Below are 19,441 nucleotides of genomic sequence, written 5' to 3' on the forward strand. Positions count from 1 at the left end.
AGGGACATCATTCATCACCATAGTCTTTCGATTTGACTGACAGCTTTGTCACCGTCTTACATGGGTTTACATGGGGAGGGAACAACAGTATTCGCCTCTTCTGGTGCTTGCGAACCACTTTTGAATGTTAAAGAGTGAGATTGTCTAACAGACACTGTAGATGGCAGGATATGCCGGCATATCGCATTGTCGGCAGTTGCATTCTGAGGTCACTGGTTGGCATGATATCCAATATTTCTTCAATTTTTTTTTTTTTTTTTCTTTCCCAAGAGCAAGGACTCTGCACTGGATAGAAACGCCAATGAAAATCATCTTTAATATCACGCTAGTTTTGATGTCACTTAACGGGATTCAGTGTGGACATCCACATGATTGGAGGCTTTTTAACTAATGCGACGGCATTTTTTTCTTTAAATCCATTTTCACCTTTATAATTAAGAGCCAGTTAGCCATAGAATGACCAAATCCTAGCGCACCCAAAAATTATGAACTTATGTCATTTTGAACCAGTTGTGCTGGATGCTCACTGATTTTTCTCGGGACTTTGGTTCAATCCTTGGAGAGTGTCCTTTAACATATTGTCCATGTGCAAAGACAACAACTGCAACTGTACCAGGGCGAGGTCCTACCATTGAACGGTCCTGCATATTCATCAGGAGCAGCACAAAGCTCCTCACATGTCCAACGCACAATCTGCAGTGTCCCCTTCATCGTTTGAAGCACCCGTTCAACGCGAGCCCTTGTAGGTAAAAATCCTGCTCACTCCTCACTCTCCTCTTCATCCCCTTTGGTGCCTTTACTCCAGCGCTGGAAGCAATGGACAGTTGAAGCCAGGAAGAAGCTGGTCATGATGGCCACCACAGAAACTGAGATGCCAGAGAAAATGATGATGAGCAGGTCTGTTAGAGTCAGAGTGGCCTGGCACTCGCGGAAGCTGTCCTTCGAGAGCTGGGTCAGGGATACACGTCTGCCGTCCATGGGGAGGGAGCACTCCATGCCTTTCACTCCTGCACACAAACAGGACAGATTACACCGACTTCATTAACGCTGTGCTGCAGCAGATTACGTAACATTTCTAGACCTTCAGACAAATTCATTCAGAAACGTCATCACACAGATGAACAAACAAATGTTATAACTGATATAGAGTTGATACAAAGCAACATACACAATGTACAAACGCACAAAGGCCACATTCTCTACTTCACCGACTACCCAAAGAATTTAAATTTGAATGCGATATACATTTTCCCATTTAAGGGGGCCAGTACACTGTAAACATCAGAGCTGCTTCTTGAATGGCTCCCCTCCCCCCATACCTTTCTCTTTCAATGAGCTGCGATTGAGCAGTCTTTCAAAGGGGAAAAAGTATGCCAAGTTCAAGCTTCTCGCTCTGACCCGTTTGTTCATACAGATCTTCTTGGGCAGAATATCTGATCAGGGCCGCTGTCATTTCCCCCCTTTATAATATCAGCCCCTCTGCTCCTCACCCCTCTCTCTGTACGACGACTGGCTTTTCACCCTGCCTTCGAGTGCGGCTATTCAAATCAGGAATGCACGTATGAGCAAAAAAATTGTGCAAACCTTTTCTCCCTGAAAATAATCCTGACTTTAGAGCACACACACTGACCGAGGGCTCTGAAACGATCTGAGAATAGAACACACAGTTGTTTGTACACGACCGTTTAAATCTAGAAGCGTTGTGCTATAAAAGATCTGACTTCAACATGCCAGTGCAGAGGGATCTGATTTAATAAGTGTAAGGTTGATCAGAAGTCTTATAAGATGAAGTTGCACCGTGTATACAGTACACCCACCCACAGCATGGCTGTAGCTTCACTGCAGGCATAAAGTTGAAATACTAAGAAACTAGAAAGCTGAGTGATACTGTAAATGTGCACTCCGCTCCTAACTTAATATCTTCTTCCCACTACGCAGCAACATTTCACATTATTCATGTGTCTCATTAGAGAGGCTTTATTTTTGTCTTAATGTAATCTTGATACCAGTTTAAGATGCCCATCTCTGTGCCTCCGATAACAAGAGCAGAGAATGAAATAAACAGCAGTCATTTTTAAATCATTTTCATTTTGGCTGCCAGCTACAAAAGGCCAAGAACAAGCTTCCTCGTTAAATATGACTGCTCCGTTACATCCCAAACGTTTACTGATGCATCTGTAGAGGACGCTGACTGAGACAAAGGCACCTTGGACAAACTCATCTCAAGATGGAAGTATGATAAATCAGTCAGGGCTGCTCTCTGTGTGTACGCATGTGTCACTTTCACTTATTGTTCAGTCGTCTTTTAAATGGAAAAGGACGTTGGCGGGACTTTATTGGATTTCATGACTACAACTCTTTTTCAACTCACTGGATTATGAAGGCTCGTTTTAATATGCACATGTTAAATACTAAATTACTATTGACGGTGGTCTCTTTCTCAAAACTTAATTTGATTTAATTGCTAATCATGCACTGGCTTTGTTGTTTCAAGTTTCTCCTAATTGTCATACTCTTGACAAAGAAGATACAAGCTGATCATCTATTCACAGAGTTACCTTCATGTTGGCAACGCTTTAGGGAAAACCAGACATATTGATGATGCGGATATTAGCTTATAGGTGGGAAGAAATGAAGCCCTGCGATGTGGGTGGCTACTTTCCACTAATACTGCACATGCAAATGCAGATACTTGGCAGTACATCAACTCTGGGTCTTTGCTCAACACTCAGCACAAATTGCAGCATGCTTTTCTATAATACAACTGAACAGCTTCTCTTATGGCTGGCTGCATTCGAGTTCATTCATCCAACAACCTTAATCCAGATATACCTATCATTTCCAAAAGGTGTTCCATTCAATGTTTTCAATTTTAGATTTTAAAATGTATTAATGCCTTTGTACTATTCGGTACATAAAACTTTGTTACTTGTGGAAATGACTTCAGAAAACAGTGAAACTACTTCTAAAGAGTTAAATGTCAAATGGAAAAAAAAAAAAATTAGTGATGGCATGGAATTGGTTTCCATGCTCCTGCGATTGACTCTCTACAGTATTAATTAGGTTTGTAACTGAACTCTTGATAAAACTTAGTGACACTAATCCCTTATTACAAGATACTGACGCTCACATTTCTTTTAACATTCAATTAGCTGAGGAAACACGATATTACACACACATCAAAATGTCGACATTACCGGATGGAAAGGAAGCATTTACACATTATATTAGGACCTTAGTTTCACATTCAATATGGGCTTCTATAAGTTTTGTGATGTGAAGTGGATCTGATCTATTTTCCTTTGCTATTTTTACTACTCATACTTCACCCATAATGACACAGTTGCAGGGGAAGTAGCAGGATAATATGATGATGATGATGATGATGATGTTGGTGGTGATAGATGGTCTCTCCTTCCTGTTGAGCAGGTAAAATATAAATATAGTAAGTTCATTAACATGAGCACACTTTTAAAGGCAATTTATAGCAAACCAAATCGAAATTAATTGCTGGGATCTATTTTCACGGTGGATTTGTACACATTTGTGGCCAGAGTTTGCTAGATATGTGGGATTGAGACAAAGTTAAAAAGGTGCTTATGTTTATCATAAACTAGTGATGTAAGTCACTCAGTAAATTAGTCATATGTGTCTGTGTGCTAGAATCCTTATACCAGGAACAATTCAGTTTTACTGAAACTTTTTCCTCATGGTATACGCTGATAATATGAAAAACACTGAATATCACTAGCATTAAAACGTATTGTTCCTACATGGAACTGTCATTTATCAGTACTACTGTGATCGATTATGGAGTACAATTCAAACCTCAGCGGGTGCAAACGTGTTTGGAGCATAATTGGTTTTTCTTTCACATGGGTGTCTGCACAACAGCGTATATGCAGACATTAACTGGGCTCACCACAACCGAGTGTCAAAGTGTTTAGTGGACAAGGTCCTTGGAAATCTCAAGGAGTCTTGGATCCACATCAGATCAAGTGAGTCAGAAGGAAACTGAGCACCAAGAAAGAGGCTCCAAACTGACAAGGAGCCAACACCAACAATCCTTGGTGGAGCCAGAGAAGAGTACAGTGGCTCCTGGCAGGATTATTCTACGTTACGTGTGCCTTATGTTAGGGAAATCAGAGATCAAAACAAAGTCATACGCTGTAGGTGATAAGACGGCTCAGTCCAAAGTCGACTGCTGGACCTAAGAGCACAACACAACAAACTCAGGAACGTTTAATCAAGTCTATGTTGCTTAACATCATGAGCTGAGATTATGTTTTAGGTTGTTTGTATTTTTTGTATTTTTATTTTATTGGGGTTTTTTTCTGTCTTTTTTGGTATTTAATAAAATCTGCTATTCTAAGAATCGTGTTGTGTAACAAACCATATGGCTCACACTTTGAAAGCATCAGTTCTGTTTCCAAATTAGAGTTTGACTCAGCTGGGCTTGGTCTTTTGTTTGTTTGGGTTTTTGTTTTTTTTTTTTTTTGCCTGAAACATTTCCAATGTCTCTTACAGCATGTTGTGAATGACAGTGCTTTGACCTTGGATTATATAACCATGCATAACAATTCACTGTTGTGAAATTAGTAAAGGTTCATTCCAGTAATGTGCTCGAGTCGGTCTAATAAGTTGACAGCTGTTTAATGATAACACACATGTGACAGAGGAAGGAAATGCATGCACAAATGGAGTAGCGAGTCTCCCAGAACACATTGACCTTTTGTATAACTGCCATGTGCCCACCTTATGGCAAACGCTGAGACTTGATTACTCTATATCTGAAATCCAATATTTTGGAGAGCCTGTGCTGAGATGAATGCATCAGCCATATTCACAGTGTACTTACTGCATGGAAAAGTAACCCATCACCTCTGAGACTTAGCCTTTGCCTTTGAGACTGTTGTGTCTGGTCTTGCCTGTCCTAAATGCTTGATTAATAACAGCTGAGACTGAAATTAGCCCAGCGAACACATGGCGCCATGCAGCCTTGTCACACTTATCATGATCAGAATGGAGTAAGTGAACATGCAAATGGTGTTTACTTACTGAAATACCCACATTTCCTACCTTTGAATGAGCTCTAATTTGGTGCCAACAATCTTGGCATTTTGACAGCTACATCTTCGATAAAAGCTGCCTGTTTAGACAAACAACCTCTGACTAAACTTACATTAACTCATAGTTTTGTTATGACTGTCGGAAGTTGAGAGGAGATGATGCCATTGTGGAAGAATATACACAGAAAGAGGCAGCGAGAGAGATAGTTAACAGGATATCTTCAGCATTATGAGTGTGGGAGTGAAACTTTGATTCATGCTTGGACCTGTAAAGTAATTTCGTACCTATCTGATTCAGCCTGATCCCATTGACATGTATGGGAAAGCAGCTACAGGCTTGAGTCCATGAAATTGAGCATCCACAGATTATATGAATGGGTCAAATGCAGCTTGAAATGCTGCTTTTCTTTATCAGAGAAGAGGAAACCAAACAAAGACAGGAGAATAAGTAAGTGGAAAGTATCAAAGGAGTTCAGTGATTATCTGAGTAGATGGCGTGAGAAGCCACTTAATAAACATCAAAAAAACTAGCGGGTCAGTGTCTGCTTTGTTAATGGGTAAGACAATACAGTTAATAAAAGGTCCCAGTGACACCATGAGTGTGGCTGACAGAGACTCCTGTGCAATAATGTAGCACAAATGATGCCCTTACAGTATCAGGTATGTCGACCTGCTCAGCTATGTTACATTCCTGGCGTGGACAGTTGATGGATTACATTTAGGATTACAGCCAGCCAAGGGGATAGGCTATCTGCTGTCTGAGCCGTGATTGATCTACCTAGCTGTGACAAACTGATATCGGAGGACTGCCCCCCCCACACAACCCTCGACACCACACTGTCTGTCCAGATTGATCTCTGCACCACCAGCAAAAAAAAAAAAAAAACCCAAAACAACCAGCAGTAGTTTGCATTCACACTTAAGCCTCCACTTTGGTCCAAAATCACCTGCGTGCACGTGTCCATAGAATAAATTTTTGACAGTAAATCACAAAAATTTCCCTTTTCTACTTTATTTAATGAGCTGAATGTGCCACTCAAGTCCTACCCAAGCAGATGTGAGAAGACATAATTCCTGAAAGACTTACTGCAAGACTGAAGAAATGGTCTGAAGAAAATGGCGAGGGATTCATAAAACAGGAGCACAACAGTAGGAATTGGGAGAGGAGCAGTCTAGAGAATGTGTGAAATGACTGCACTAAATGACAAGCCCTCATGTGACAGTGGGGAGAGGGGTGAATCATTCAAGAGGGGATTCCTTTTGCATAGAGACTCAGTGACATCACTCTGCCATCGGCATCTTCAAAATGTCTCACCACCGAAGCACAAAGACAGAAGAATTTTGCTTATTCCCTTAAATGAGGGATGTTTAAAGGTGAACAGTATTAGATGCCTTTTCACTATTCATCTGCTGTCTTAATTCATTAAGCTGAGAGGACTAAACACAGAGGTCTTTGTAGTTTCTGCTTCACACTCAACCACACACAAGCACAAAGGGGAAGTATCCATCATGCACGGTGCTGCGTGCCGCCAGCGAAATAAAGCTTTTGGCTTTTCACCTTTTATTTCTGACTCTGGAAGATTATCCCTTTCTGCTCCTGTACATGCAGCAGCTGAGGTTGTCACACTGTGTAATTCTGTCCACCTTTTCACACTCTGCTCTCCTTTTCCAGCGCCGTCTCACTCACATCCCCCAACTTTAAATAAACATTAAATTAGGCCAAGATAAAAGAAGCGGTCAGTCTGTGTTAATGGGATACATATTTTCTCACCGCATACCCACGAGCAGTAAAATATAGCAAATAATGTCATGTGGAGCATCGAGTGTGTGCCGCGTAGCGCCAGTCAGCGGCATCATATTTTCAGAGCTGATTGTGCGCGGTGCGCTAACAGGTCTCTCGGGAGCAACTTGATAGGCTGTGAAGGAAAATTCAGACTCTGACCCCGTCACATGAACTGCTACTTTGTGGTGAAACTCTTCAGGTCATGATAGTGTTGATTGCAATGCCACGATGAGCCTCGGCCTCCCACTCTCATGGAAGTTGGCCTGCCCTGCCCTGTGGGCAGCTCCGGCTCCAATTACCCTGGCCAATGTGCCGTAGTGCTGTGTCACTGTGAATTATAGATGGCCTTTGTTCATCCTTAACCCAAGAGCACTGGAGACAGCAGTGGATCATGTTTACACTCATCCCGCCATTAAAACATTTATGAACCTAATTGGTTGCTTTAAAAAAAGAAGGAAACAAAAAACTAAAATCAAAAACCCACAGATATAGCACCAAAAACAAAAACATAAAACAAACAAATGCTCAAGGATGGAAAGGTTTTATGTGTCAGGATGAACACTTGAAAGCACATCCTCTCAATCTGTGAGTCAGGTTTAACTATGAGACAATCACATCTTGTGGCGCACATTGAAAGTGAAACACAGCCACGAGGAAAGGGATCTGTTTTTTTCTACTCCCCCCCAAAAAAAAAAAAATAATAAAAAAAGACAAAGTCCAGAATTTGCTGCATCTTCCACCCACTCATCATGCTGACCTGCAGTAATCAAAGTTACGCAAACAGAAAAGTGTACTGCTTTGTGAACTCAAACAGTCACAGGGGAAATCAAGACGTGAAAAATGAAAAGGGAATTGGGTTTTCAACACAGGCTGTGCAGCTGCCACTTTATGCAGGCCACCGCCGAGGGAACTGTAGAGATCTCAGGATGACTCCTTATTAGCACAAGTGCATTTCTGTCATGATCTACTGTCAGTTTTTAAATCAAATTTAACTCCAGTTGCCCTGCTGACATCATATTTCACAGCTTGTAAAAAAAAAAAAAAAAAAAGCATCTGCATATTGATGTGCAATGTATTACGCAGTTTTTTTTTCTTTTTAACATTAGTTGTGTGATGATGCAATGCTCACACAAATGGAAATTACAAGCTTGTGTTTAAAGAGGCCTTTCTGTCACTGTAATTGATTTTCCTCTGTGATGAATGAGATATTAAGTTGAAACACCCACACTGATGATGGTTGTTGGAGATGATACATATTGAAAAGCTTATCAAGTCAACCTCATTTGCTAATGAGCGTCCATCTGCTATTGTGTAACCATTTCTAGTATGTTGTTGCAGAGAATAGGTCATCGCATTTGTCCGACATCAAGAGCTCAGTCATTACGTTAATTAGGTCTGGCAGTGTGATGCCTGCATGTGTGAGCTGGCCGTGTTTGTAAATCCATCTCAATACACGTCTCCCTGCGAGTCTGAGTTTATTCTACGGTAGATTTGGGATCTACAGAGAGGTGTCGTGACACATCTGTACACACAGCAGGTTCATGAAACAGAAACGTGGCAGCTCTGGGGGTGTGCTCCTAGATTTTTATATAGTAAATAATAATTTTATCAGAAATGTGCTGCTGGAACGATTCTGAATGCTGCATGGACAAAATGCAACTACTACCTAAGTGTTGCCAAAGTAATAGAAAGGAAGTGTGAATTCTATCAATACAGACAGATAAAAAATTTTTTAAGTGAAACAACTTTTTCTTTTTAATCTCTCGGGTCTTGTTCCAGATCTATTTACCACTGTCTAAAAAGAGACGATTATTATTCCCTTTAAAAAACAAAAAATGTTATTTGACCTCGGTCCAGTGACATTAGCGTCACAGAGACTATTCCAGGCACCTTTCAATGGCCAAAGAAATTGATAAAATAAAATAAAAGACCCCATGCAGACCACCCTCTAACCAAATATGCTTTGTTCGCTGTCCAATCCAGTTGGAGTCTTCTCTGGGGTGATAAGCAAACATCCACTGATGGGACTGTAAGAGGTACATATGAGGTGAGATATGCATTGCTAACTCAGTCTGAGTGTGTGTACGATCCGGGGGCCAGTTGGCAGCCATGCCGGCGCTTGGCTGGGCCTTTGGCATCTCCTTTGTTGTTGATGTCTGCCTGGCCAGTGCTGCTGCTGCAGTTCATTATTCCTCACAGTTGACAACAGTTAGACCCCATGATTAATGCATTCCCAGCTTCCTACCTGGGGGAATTATGTATTCTAGTCTGTTTATCAACTTTGCCTCCTCTCAGTCCCAAACTTTTCAATTTTTTTTTTTTTTTTGGGGGGGGGGGATGCAGAACGAGCAAGCAAGATATATCAACAGCACGGTACACGGTGGCCTATATGTGTATTAGGAAGTAGCTTTTTTTGGGTAGTCAGCAGTTGGCAATCGTAAGTTGTTTTCCAGCCAAATCAAAATAGACTTTTGTCTATTCATTTTGAATTTGCATATGGAATAATTAGAAGATGTTGACATCAGGCTACTAACATGAAGAGGCCTTGGCCTTTCTTCAGTGTATTGCAGTTACATTTTTGATGCTCATAATCCTTTCTCACATCTGAAAAACTCAGAAGTCAGAACATTTGGTCCACTACTTGGATTCACGCTTAGAACAACCTTGGAACAGTGACAGAACGAAATCTTCCCAGTCCTTATCTGTACGCTTTGACACTCAGTACCTGAACATTATGTGCCGTATTTATAAATGGCATTATGTTATAAAAATGCTTTTTGTCCCTCCGTGGACACGACGACACTGTGAGCCGCGCTCATTAAGTTCTCAGATGAAGCTAAAATCATGTAACACGTCAAGTCCACACTGATCTAAATGTGACAACAACACGAGTTAGTAGTCATGTGTGGCTGAACTGTCAGATCTGTTTATTTTCACCTCCTCAGCTCTCACGTGCTGGCTTGAACTCATGAGATGACTGCTGTCTGTGTCCTTTTATGATGACATTAATGAACCTACTGACTGACCTTCAGTCAAATATTTATGGTTCCTTATGATGCTGAATAAAAAGATGCTGACAGTTATTCTATATAATTTGCTGTAATCTGACTGATATCAACAGAGATTAATGGTTTGTGCTTCTTCCTGGAAACCTTGCAACCCCAATTATAAGACAGCAGCTTTGACTGCAGGGCTAATCAAGTCCAAATAACCAGATCTTATCCACACTATAGTAACTCTGCACTGACACAGTGATTGCTATTGTCTTGTGCTTTTCCTAAAATCTGCCTGCACACACCGAGATTGCCTCACACACTCAAACATGCCAGAACTTCAGCCCTGTTATCTAACTCAACCCTCCAGGCTGAATCACAGCGGCAGACACAGTCCATAGTATATGGCCCAAACATTTGCATGGGCAGACAGATGTGAAAGGGTTTGACTCTCTTGCTGTGGAGGAAAAATCCCCCAAAATAGAATTGAATTACACCGTCCACCAAATGGCGAGCATTATATAAATAAGTATTATATAAATATAAGCAGCAAAATTGATCGATCTGACTACCACGCAAGAAACAGGTCAAAGCTTGGTTTTATATTCATGCTGAAATGTGGAAGCAGAAAAACTGTGGGCTAAAATTCCTCATGTGACTTTTGGTTCATTTGGTTTGTTTTTTTTTTTCTACACGTGCGTGAATCAGCGCCTCATTCTGATTTTTTTAAATTAATCAAATATGTAAACAAGCCATCCCTTTGGTCTTCACTTTCAAGCAACTGCTATTGTCTCATATTACACACGCTGTCTCACACATTATAAGCTATGGGGGTGGAGAATGAAGCAGACCAAATTAGAACAAGGGAGAGGGAGGGAGGGAGGAGGTGGGGGTGGGGTGGGGGGTTCCCTCTCCTACAGGGAAAACATAAATAGATTAGAGAAGAAGCATTATGGCGATGGATTTGCCATAACACAGTTGTATATTATGCATCAACCATGTGGACAGCAAATGTTCCTTCGATGTTGCTACTTACCATTTGGAAGCTTGTGGCTGTTCTCCATCAGCCATGTGAACAGGTTGGCAAAGTTGCAATTGCAAACCCAAGGGTTGCCCTCGAGCCTCACCACTCGCAGGGAAGGCAACTGACTCAGCGCCCCCACCTTTAGGGTGGACAGCGCATTACGCTCCAGTTCCAGCTCTCTCAGAGAGGTGAGGCCTAGGAAAGCATCCTCGCTCACCATGCTGAGATATGGGTTGTTGCCCAGTCGTAGTTTTATCAGGCTACGGGACTCCCCGAAGGTTCCTTTGGGGATTTCAGTCAGATTGTTGCTGCCCAGGTCCAGGAACACCAGCCTGGAGGAGGTGCTGAGTGTCCCCGGTTCTATGTGGGAGAGGGAATTGTTCCGGAGGTCCAAATAGACCAAGTCACTGTACAGAACCAGGAAGTCCGAGGGGATGCTGGGTATCCAGTTGTCGGCAAGCAAAAGCCTGCGCACATCCAACGGGATCTCATCGGGAAGACGGGTCAGCCCGCGCCCGCTGCAGTCCACGGTGTGGGGATCTGGGCACAGGCAGGTCGCTGGGCAGTTTTCCCCCCGGGTCCACAAGACAGAGGACAGCAAGATGAGGATAGGTTGGAGCCAGAAGACACATGGCAACATGGTCAAGGGGGAAAAATGGATTAGGAGGAACAGAGGCTCGGGCTTAGGGTGGACAGGAGAGGGTGGGAGGGGGTAGAGAACAAGAGGGTTAGGGTCAGAGGGCAGGAGTTCAGGGAAGGGAAGGGGAAAGTAAAAAGGGGGTGGATGGGAGTCAATCCTCTTGAAGGAACATCCTGCTGTTGTTGAGATGAAAAGCGGTTCGGGAACTGTGAGACGGCAGAGCAGCGGCGAGGACTGTTTTCCAGGAGAACATGTAGCAAGCTGCCTGGATAGAAAAGCAGACTGCCTGCTTTGAAAGAGCAAAGAGAGGGAGATAGTAAGCAGCGGGGGAAACGGGAGAGCAAGAAAGACGGAGCTTAGCGGAGAGGGGAGGGTAGCTTAAGAGAGGTAAATAGACACGAGCGAGCTGGGAGTGATGAGAAGCCGGGGGCACAGACGAGGGAGAAGGGGGTGGAGAGGGGGGCTCTGTCCACCACAACACTACCCAACAGTTGATCTGGCAGCAGTGACAGACAAAGGCAATATGGTCTCTGACACAAAAGGATATATGAAGCTGTGATTCAAGCATGACAAGCAAAGAGTATCATCGTTGCATCCCTCCATTAGTCCCAGGTCAGTGTGCAGGAAAGGCTGGCGCTCTGAAATGAGAGAGAGATCAGCTCGCGGAGGAGCATCGCTGAAGTGTGTGGTAAGGTTGCTCCCCCCGCTATTATTCCTCCTCTCTCTCCCAGTGCCCGTGCAACATGCTGGGAAAACAACGTTCAACCCTCTCCAGCAGCGTATCAAGCCCGTGTAGCTATGGGGACAGAATCCAAATGTCCAGGAAGGAGCCTCATGGATGGAGATTGCAGTGCTGAGCTGCACACAGCCATGCCAAGCCAATGTCTGCCTCTGCATCTACCATGGTTCATCTCACACCTCTCCCCTCTCCTTATTTCCAGGGAGGCGTGCCTGAGCCACGCTGTCAACATGTGATGTCACTTCCTATAGTGTAACATGACAATTGTGTCTGCGAAAGACTAAAATATTGACTTAATATGCTCTTGTTTTTTTTTTTTGTAAATTACGTGAAGAATTTTTATGCACACCTTCCCTTCTATCTTATAGTTTCCTAACAAGCCCAGACAGTAAGCCTCAGGTTGGGTGATTTTAGAAAATATCTTATAACACACAGCATGACCCTGGAGAAGCCTCATTAATAGTGTAAACAAATGGAAACCGTTGACCTTTTGAATTATACAGCATTAGCCTTTGCTTATTTTGCTCCCACACTTCCAGCATTAGCAAACTTGAGTTTTGGTATAGAATAAAAAAAAAAAATAAAAAATAAAAAAAAAATCCCACAGCTGATCACCTGTTCATCTGAAAAATTATGCTTTCATTTATTTATTTAATTTTATGACCAGAGTATATTAGATTGTGAAATTGTAGTCATATAACAAAGGAGAGAATTCAATATGAGCGGTAAATGTAATTAGAGCAAGGCTGCAGGATCAGGGTGAATTAGATCTGTGGCAATGAACGTAGCATGAAAATTCATAGGGAGAAGCGGCATCATGGGTGGCTAAATGTGTATTTCCAAGAAGATAAGATCTTGGCCACGCAAAATTTAGCACATAAATAAGTTTAGACAGGTATCCACAGCGATGAAATTACGCTCACATAAAGACACACCTGTCCTTAATAATATCCACGCAGATAGCAATAGCACCTAACTGACTTCTTCACAAGTAATCTAATAACATTCCCTGCTCAAGGCATTGACTGAAGTCGGATGAATCTGCAGTATCACCAGTGATGTTTGACTTTGTGCCACAGGGAGAAGAAGCAGCTTTTTCATCAAAAAAAAAAAAAAAAAAAAAAAAAGGAGACTTTGATCACAGTCAGCATTTATCAGCTGGAAAGCATTAAAAGCTGAGGCAGCTTCATTTGGTTCCAAGTGTACACATTTCAATGTTATATGTCACTGAGAATTCAGTTGAGTGCAGCTGCTGTTTTACATGTAATACTTAAACATTTGCTGTTTCACGGGCACTATAATGAGACTATAAAACTGTTTAACAGTATTAAACAGACTACAGTATGATTTACAACAGCTGGATCTCAATTAATTTCCTGCCTGTCCTTAATTCACTCCTGCTGCTTGTCAATAAATTTACAATAAATCCACGTTATGGCACTTTTTGGTTTTAATGGCATTGATATAACTTATGAAATAATGGTTTGAATATTATACAGCTGTGAGCAGAATTGCCTTGTGTTTGTCAACAACAGTGACCTCTATAAGTGAGCACTGAGGGAGAGACAGCAAATGCCTGTATCATAAAATGCTGCAATAATCATAACAGTATTAATAGATAAATTGTCTGCATAAAATAAGTAGTAGATGGTGACAAAAGCTGTGCATTATTCAGTTTCCTTAAATTGTAATTTATGCGACATAATTGTGTTGCGGTAAAGTGTCACCATTTCCTTTTTGAATAATTTTCCTTCTGCAGTGATAAAGTCTGGATTTCAACTATTACTTATCGTAGCAGTTAAAATATGTAGTTAATATATGTTACCAAAGAATTCTGGCCTTTCTAGTGTTGTGGACTAATGAGAATTATAACTTTGTCAGTTATGCAGTAAGCAGGAGGAAAAACACAAAGTGAAGACAGTTTAATTACCCGCTCTTCCTCCTGAGTCTCTTGTTGTTTTCTATCTCTGTGTAGTTAAGAAAGCATCACGTCTAAACTGATATTTTCTCCTCCAAATGTTCAAGTTGAACTGAAATGCTTTTAAACTTAATATAATTTAAACTATATAATAATGCAGAATTTCACAATGTTTGACTCCTGAAAAAAATAAGGGAACCTGGTATATGTGGGATTTATTTGTGCAGGTTGTGTTGACATTACAGGTATAAATAAGTGACTATGTTTTGTCATTTGGTTCTATTTAAAGCTTTGAATTTTTACTGTTGTATTTTTACCTTGTAGCTGAAATGATGTGGCTAGAAAAATTTGGATAAATAAAAAAGTACATATTTAGCAGAATAACACATTTCCTCTGCTCTGTTTCTGATGGCTCTTTCATTGCTAAGCAGCTCAGATGAAATGGACTTTGAGGTACTTAAAATGGAAATGGCTCACATTGAAATGCGACTGGAGTACTACTACAGATATAATGGCCCACTCTATTGCTGAGGGAAGTCATGCAGATGTCCAATCCCCAAATGTGATCCCAAAAGACTCTTGACAGCAATTTTTCAGAATAAAAAGCTCTGAAAATGTGGTTGTAAGAGTGTAGTTGTGCTGTCCGTCTGCAGGCTAATTTGTCGCCCGGGCTTGTAAGAGCTGGATTCTTTAAGGGGCTATTTGTTTGTTTTTCAGCTGCTTAAAATTGTTCCTTCATTGGGTTTACGAAAGCAGAAGTTATAATACTCCCTCTTAGCAGCGCTGTGTCTTTGTTATCAGATATTCACAAGAGAAGTCAGAGCTGCAGGCTTCGCGTGGTAACTTCAGTCAAAGAAAAGATTAAACAGAGACAAGAGTCAACATTCATTTAGGAGACAGCTCTTGGTAGGTAAAGGAGGGAAGTTTAATGCTGGACTCCCAACATTTCTTCTAAACCGGTAAGTAAAATGTTGACTATGCAGCAATAGCAAAATGTATAAATAACTCAGAGGATTAGCTGTAGCGGTTAAATGGCTGGCATGATTACAGGGAACCAATGTCAATTTCTGATACAAAATGAGATACATGAGTCTTTATTCTCAAAATCAGATATTTGGACAACCCAAATAATCACCACAAACTTCAAGGTCCCTCAGCACTATTTAAATCTCAGAGTTTGGCCACTAAACATAGTTCATCATCTGCCTGGGGAATAAATGCAACAAGAATGAGGCTTTAGTGCGTCAGTCGGTATAATAAAAAGGCTCTGGCGCACCACATAACAAGGGGGCAGTCCGCACACACAGCTGCACAACCATTAGAGTCACCTGTATTTAAAAAGTTATCGACAGGTTTGCTGCTGTCTCCACACACCTGTCCTCCCGAGTGACTGTCCTAAAATTCACACACCAATCTCCACAGGATCTACAACAAACAGTGATCCCATACAAACGGACCACAAAGGAATTGAAGGCTATGTGAGGCGCCAAACTGCACATTATATGGTTCAGGGAACACAAACAGGATCTTCTAATCTACACTGGGTTTACATCATTATGCCCAGATATGCAGTAAATTTACTGTTTCTAAGGAGCTCCTGGAAAAAGAAAAAAAATACCTCAACAGCAGCATCACCCTAATTGTGTATACATGTGTTGTAAATGTGTGAGAAAACTGAAGATTCTTTGTTCGACTTCACTTTGTTCACTTTTCTCTCTGCTCACCTTTAACATCTGAGGAAAACAATGATAAATTGTACGTCCCCAAGAGGAATGGAGGGAGTATTGCTTTCTCAACAGCTGCTTGCACAAATTGATTTTCGTGTCGTTGCAGCAATGACACGTAACTGAGGTGGTAAAAGTAGTGTACATGTAGGACACGTAACATGAGGAGGGGGGGGGGGGGGGGGTGACAGTCCAGTGGAGACACAGCATGTTTATCTTATAGACATGTCCTCAGGTTATCATCTGGGTTAAAGTACAACTGAGGAACAAGACTTGTTTTTATGTGTAGGACTTAAAGGTGCAAATGAAAGTTTTGACATTAAATTAGATTTTCTTATTTTTTTTAATAAAAAAAATTATATTCTTTGCCAGAGCTTTATGTCTGGTGCTGATGGGGAGCTGCTGTTACGTCATCTCTACATCTGGTTGATTTTGCTTTAAAGGTGAATTTATTTTGAGTCATGTTTGTGGCCTAATCGTAAAATGGTACCTCTCTTTTTCATGTTGTTGACAGGATACATCATTCGGAGAGTGGCCAGTAAGTAAGGGGAAACAGGACGGAAAAAAGAAAGCAAACAACAATTTTTCAAAAGTCTGTTGGTCGTGTTGGTTGTTGTCTGTTGCTTTAATCTGTTTCTGGTCAATCTAAATTATTTACTCTACTTTTCTAAATATACATGTTCAGGGAAGTTTCAGTGAGAGCTGATCTCTGATTTGCAGGGATGTCCTGACCACAGCCACACTGTTACACGCATTCACGGCAGTCTGAACGATGCCCAGGTTGCCACAGTCTGATCCGAGCACTTCCCTCTGGAGCAGTTGAGGTTAAGGGCCTTGTTCAGGGCCCCCACTGCTGTAGTAAAGCAAGGAATAAGTGTTATTTCATTTTTTCATTTTTTTCCCCCTCGGACCAGCAATCACACTGCTGAGTGCTGACCCTGTTTATAACCTCCAGCAACCACTGTCACTTGGCACTTGGAAAAGCTGTTAAAAAACTGTTGCCTACAAATTTACAAGTGAGAAGCCATCATAATAAACATACAGCTACACAATTTCACATTATTCATGCCATCACTGTAAAGTGAACATGACATTCGTTTTTGCATAATGGGTGGTCACAGTCTCTCAAAGCTAAAATTAACCAACTGTCCAACTGCAGCTGGATATGGAGACAAATAGTCCAGAACAGATACAGATTAAATATGAAAGTAGATAGGGTGCAGTTGTAAATGAAAAAAGAGCTAAAGTAAGGAAAAAAAATCCTCCAGCCATGGGGATTAGTTTAGGTTTACAAAGCAGAGTTCGGAAAACTAATCATTATAGGGGTTTTTTCTCCCGCAGACTGTGGTTATCATAAAGAATTAGGCAATGTCATCCTCTGCCATCACACGTCTCTATATCCACATCAAGAGGCCAGTTGGCTGGTTACTTATTCAGTTTCCGACTGCCTCCCCACCATTGGTCTGAGCTCAAAGCCAGAATGAAAGAGATATAAGCAGAGAGGGAAATGCTAACAAAATGAAAAGGGGGGGGGGGGAGACGACAACTCTGCAGGTTGTTTTTTGCGTGTCACAATCATTATAAGTCAACAGTGGTATCCCCAGTGTGCTGAGTAAATGTGGGCCCTCAGTGGGAGGGTCCACCCCGCGGATCAGCCAGTGTGAGAGCGGAGAAGCTGAGCATTCTACTGCTGCAATTAAAAAACAGCCCATCAATAAATGATGAATGTCAAACACAGCGTGATGTTTGGCCTGGTAAGCATACTTGAACCCTTATGTAGATTCATGGTCACAGCGGGGCAGGAAACAAGGAGTGGCGTGCTGGAAACACAGCGAGAGGAAACAAGAGGATGTTGAGGGGACGCCGTTGCAAATGTCAGTTCGTCCCTTTCAACACTTCTTGGAATGTGGTGGTGGACATTCAAGATGAAGCAGCAGCTGTCATTTCTTAAGCCATCCGCTGACATTTGGGATTCTGGGCAGCCTGCCCCGCACCGGCAGAGGAAGTGTAACAGAGTATGGCAGCGTTTCGCTGTCAGCCAAGGGCGCAGTAGAAGAGATGGTTTGGGACGATCACTGGCATTGTCACAGTGGCACCACAGGGGGCAACTGTAACTTAACACAGAGTTTTCCACTGTAGGCTCAGAGCCGAGCTCTGGGAAACCGCTCACAGAGCAACTTTGCTAAGGTTAAAGGAAAGGGCAGAATACCAGAGGACAAACTAACACCTAATATTTCTTCTTGGTTGACACGTGTCACCACTCCATCCACATAGCTTTCCTTTAGCTGTGCTTACATCTGTGATATCTGCCAAAAACAACACGAGTGCTATCGCTATTTCATGGCAGGCCTCCTCGCAGCTGTGGGTAGGGTTCCTCTTTTTGCCATCTGGAGTTGAGTGAAATGAGTCACAGATTTTTCTCTCTGTGTAGTCAAAGCCCACAGTGGTCTACAGTCATTGAATACAGCTACTTCCTGCCCTGCCCCGCTCCCCTGAAAAGAATCAATAAATATTTTCTCCAATTAGATTACACAATCACCGTGCGAAATACTGCTGACACGCAGTCTGTATTACTTTCTTGCCACATGTGGAGGATGTGAAGGTCTCTAACTTTGCCATAGCAGCCGGTAAATCCTCAGTTTTAAACCTCTGTGGTAACATTGAAATGCTGGCGAAGCAGCAGCAGCAATATTTTTCACGTTAACCAAGATTTGTTTGCCAGAGCTGAGGAGGGGAGCAAGCTGCAGCCAGTGGGAGTCCAGCAGAAGCTTATGTTGGACAAAACCTCGAGGGCCTCCTCGAAAAAGTTTCTGATGCTGCAGATCGAAAGGGAAGTCTGCGTTCAGAGGAAGAATTACAGCATGGAAAATAAAGCAATTGGGGGGTGGTGGGCGGGGGCAAACATAGATTAGAGCCGGTGACTTTTTGTTCAAAACAACTGTATTTGCGTAATTAATCACACTTTGTTCCAACTCAACTGGTAAACTATCAAATGCAGCTCTTAATTCCTGTAAAAGCATCACAGAAAACATGAGGCAGCAACATTGTTCTTTTTGTGTCTCACTGTAATTTATATGAAAATATGGACTTCATTTTAGGTCAGTGAAGGTGATTCTCTTGTTTTGAGCGGTTGGGTTTTAATGCTGCAATTAGAAGGATAATAAGGGATATAAAACCAAGTCAGCTTGAAGCAAAGGAACATGTTTTCCAGTTTGCAGCACATCCATGTGATGAGAGAAAGGACAGAAATGTTCACCACCTGGTTCATCTTATCACTTTCCATTTTGAGAGATATTTCTGACTGAAAAGTGACACGAGTTCATTCCTGTACAGAGAACCCATTACGCCTTGGTCCACACTGTGCCGCTGTGTATGAGTGAAATCCATCAGAGCAACATGTCAAGCTCACAGTGTTCTGTAGAAACATGTCAGTAGCGCAGACTGAAAGTATTTTCAGTGAAGCCCTGACAATGTTCAAGCATACTGTTACCAGACATACTTGGTTGAGAACTTAGTTCACCTTGTACTATTAAATCTGAGTCTTTACCAGA

General features: G+C 41.9%; 1 protein-coding gene across 1 annotated transcript; it reads right to left on the bottom strand.

Annotated features, from left to right (window-relative positions):
• Positions 1-759: 759 nt before the first annotated feature.
• Positions 760-11,509, bottom strand: lrrc38b (leucine rich repeat containing 38b). The gene is made up of 2 exons (XM_029503054.1): positions 10,882-11,509; positions 760-1,007 (listed from the first exon to the last, which is right to left on the bottom strand). Exons 1-2 carry the CDS (start codon positions 11,507-11,509, stop codon positions 760-762), a joined length of 876 nt encoding a protein of 291 aa, XP_029358914.1.
• Positions 11,510-19,441: the final 7,932 nt, after the last annotated feature.

The sequence above is a fragment of the Echeneis naucrates genome, chromosome 5, assembly GCF_900963305.1.
Source record: "Echeneis naucrates chromosome 5, fEcheNa1.1, whole genome shotgun sequence".
Classification (NCBI taxonomy): domain Eukaryota; kingdom Metazoa; phylum Chordata; class Actinopteri; order Carangiformes; family Echeneidae; genus Echeneis; species Echeneis naucrates.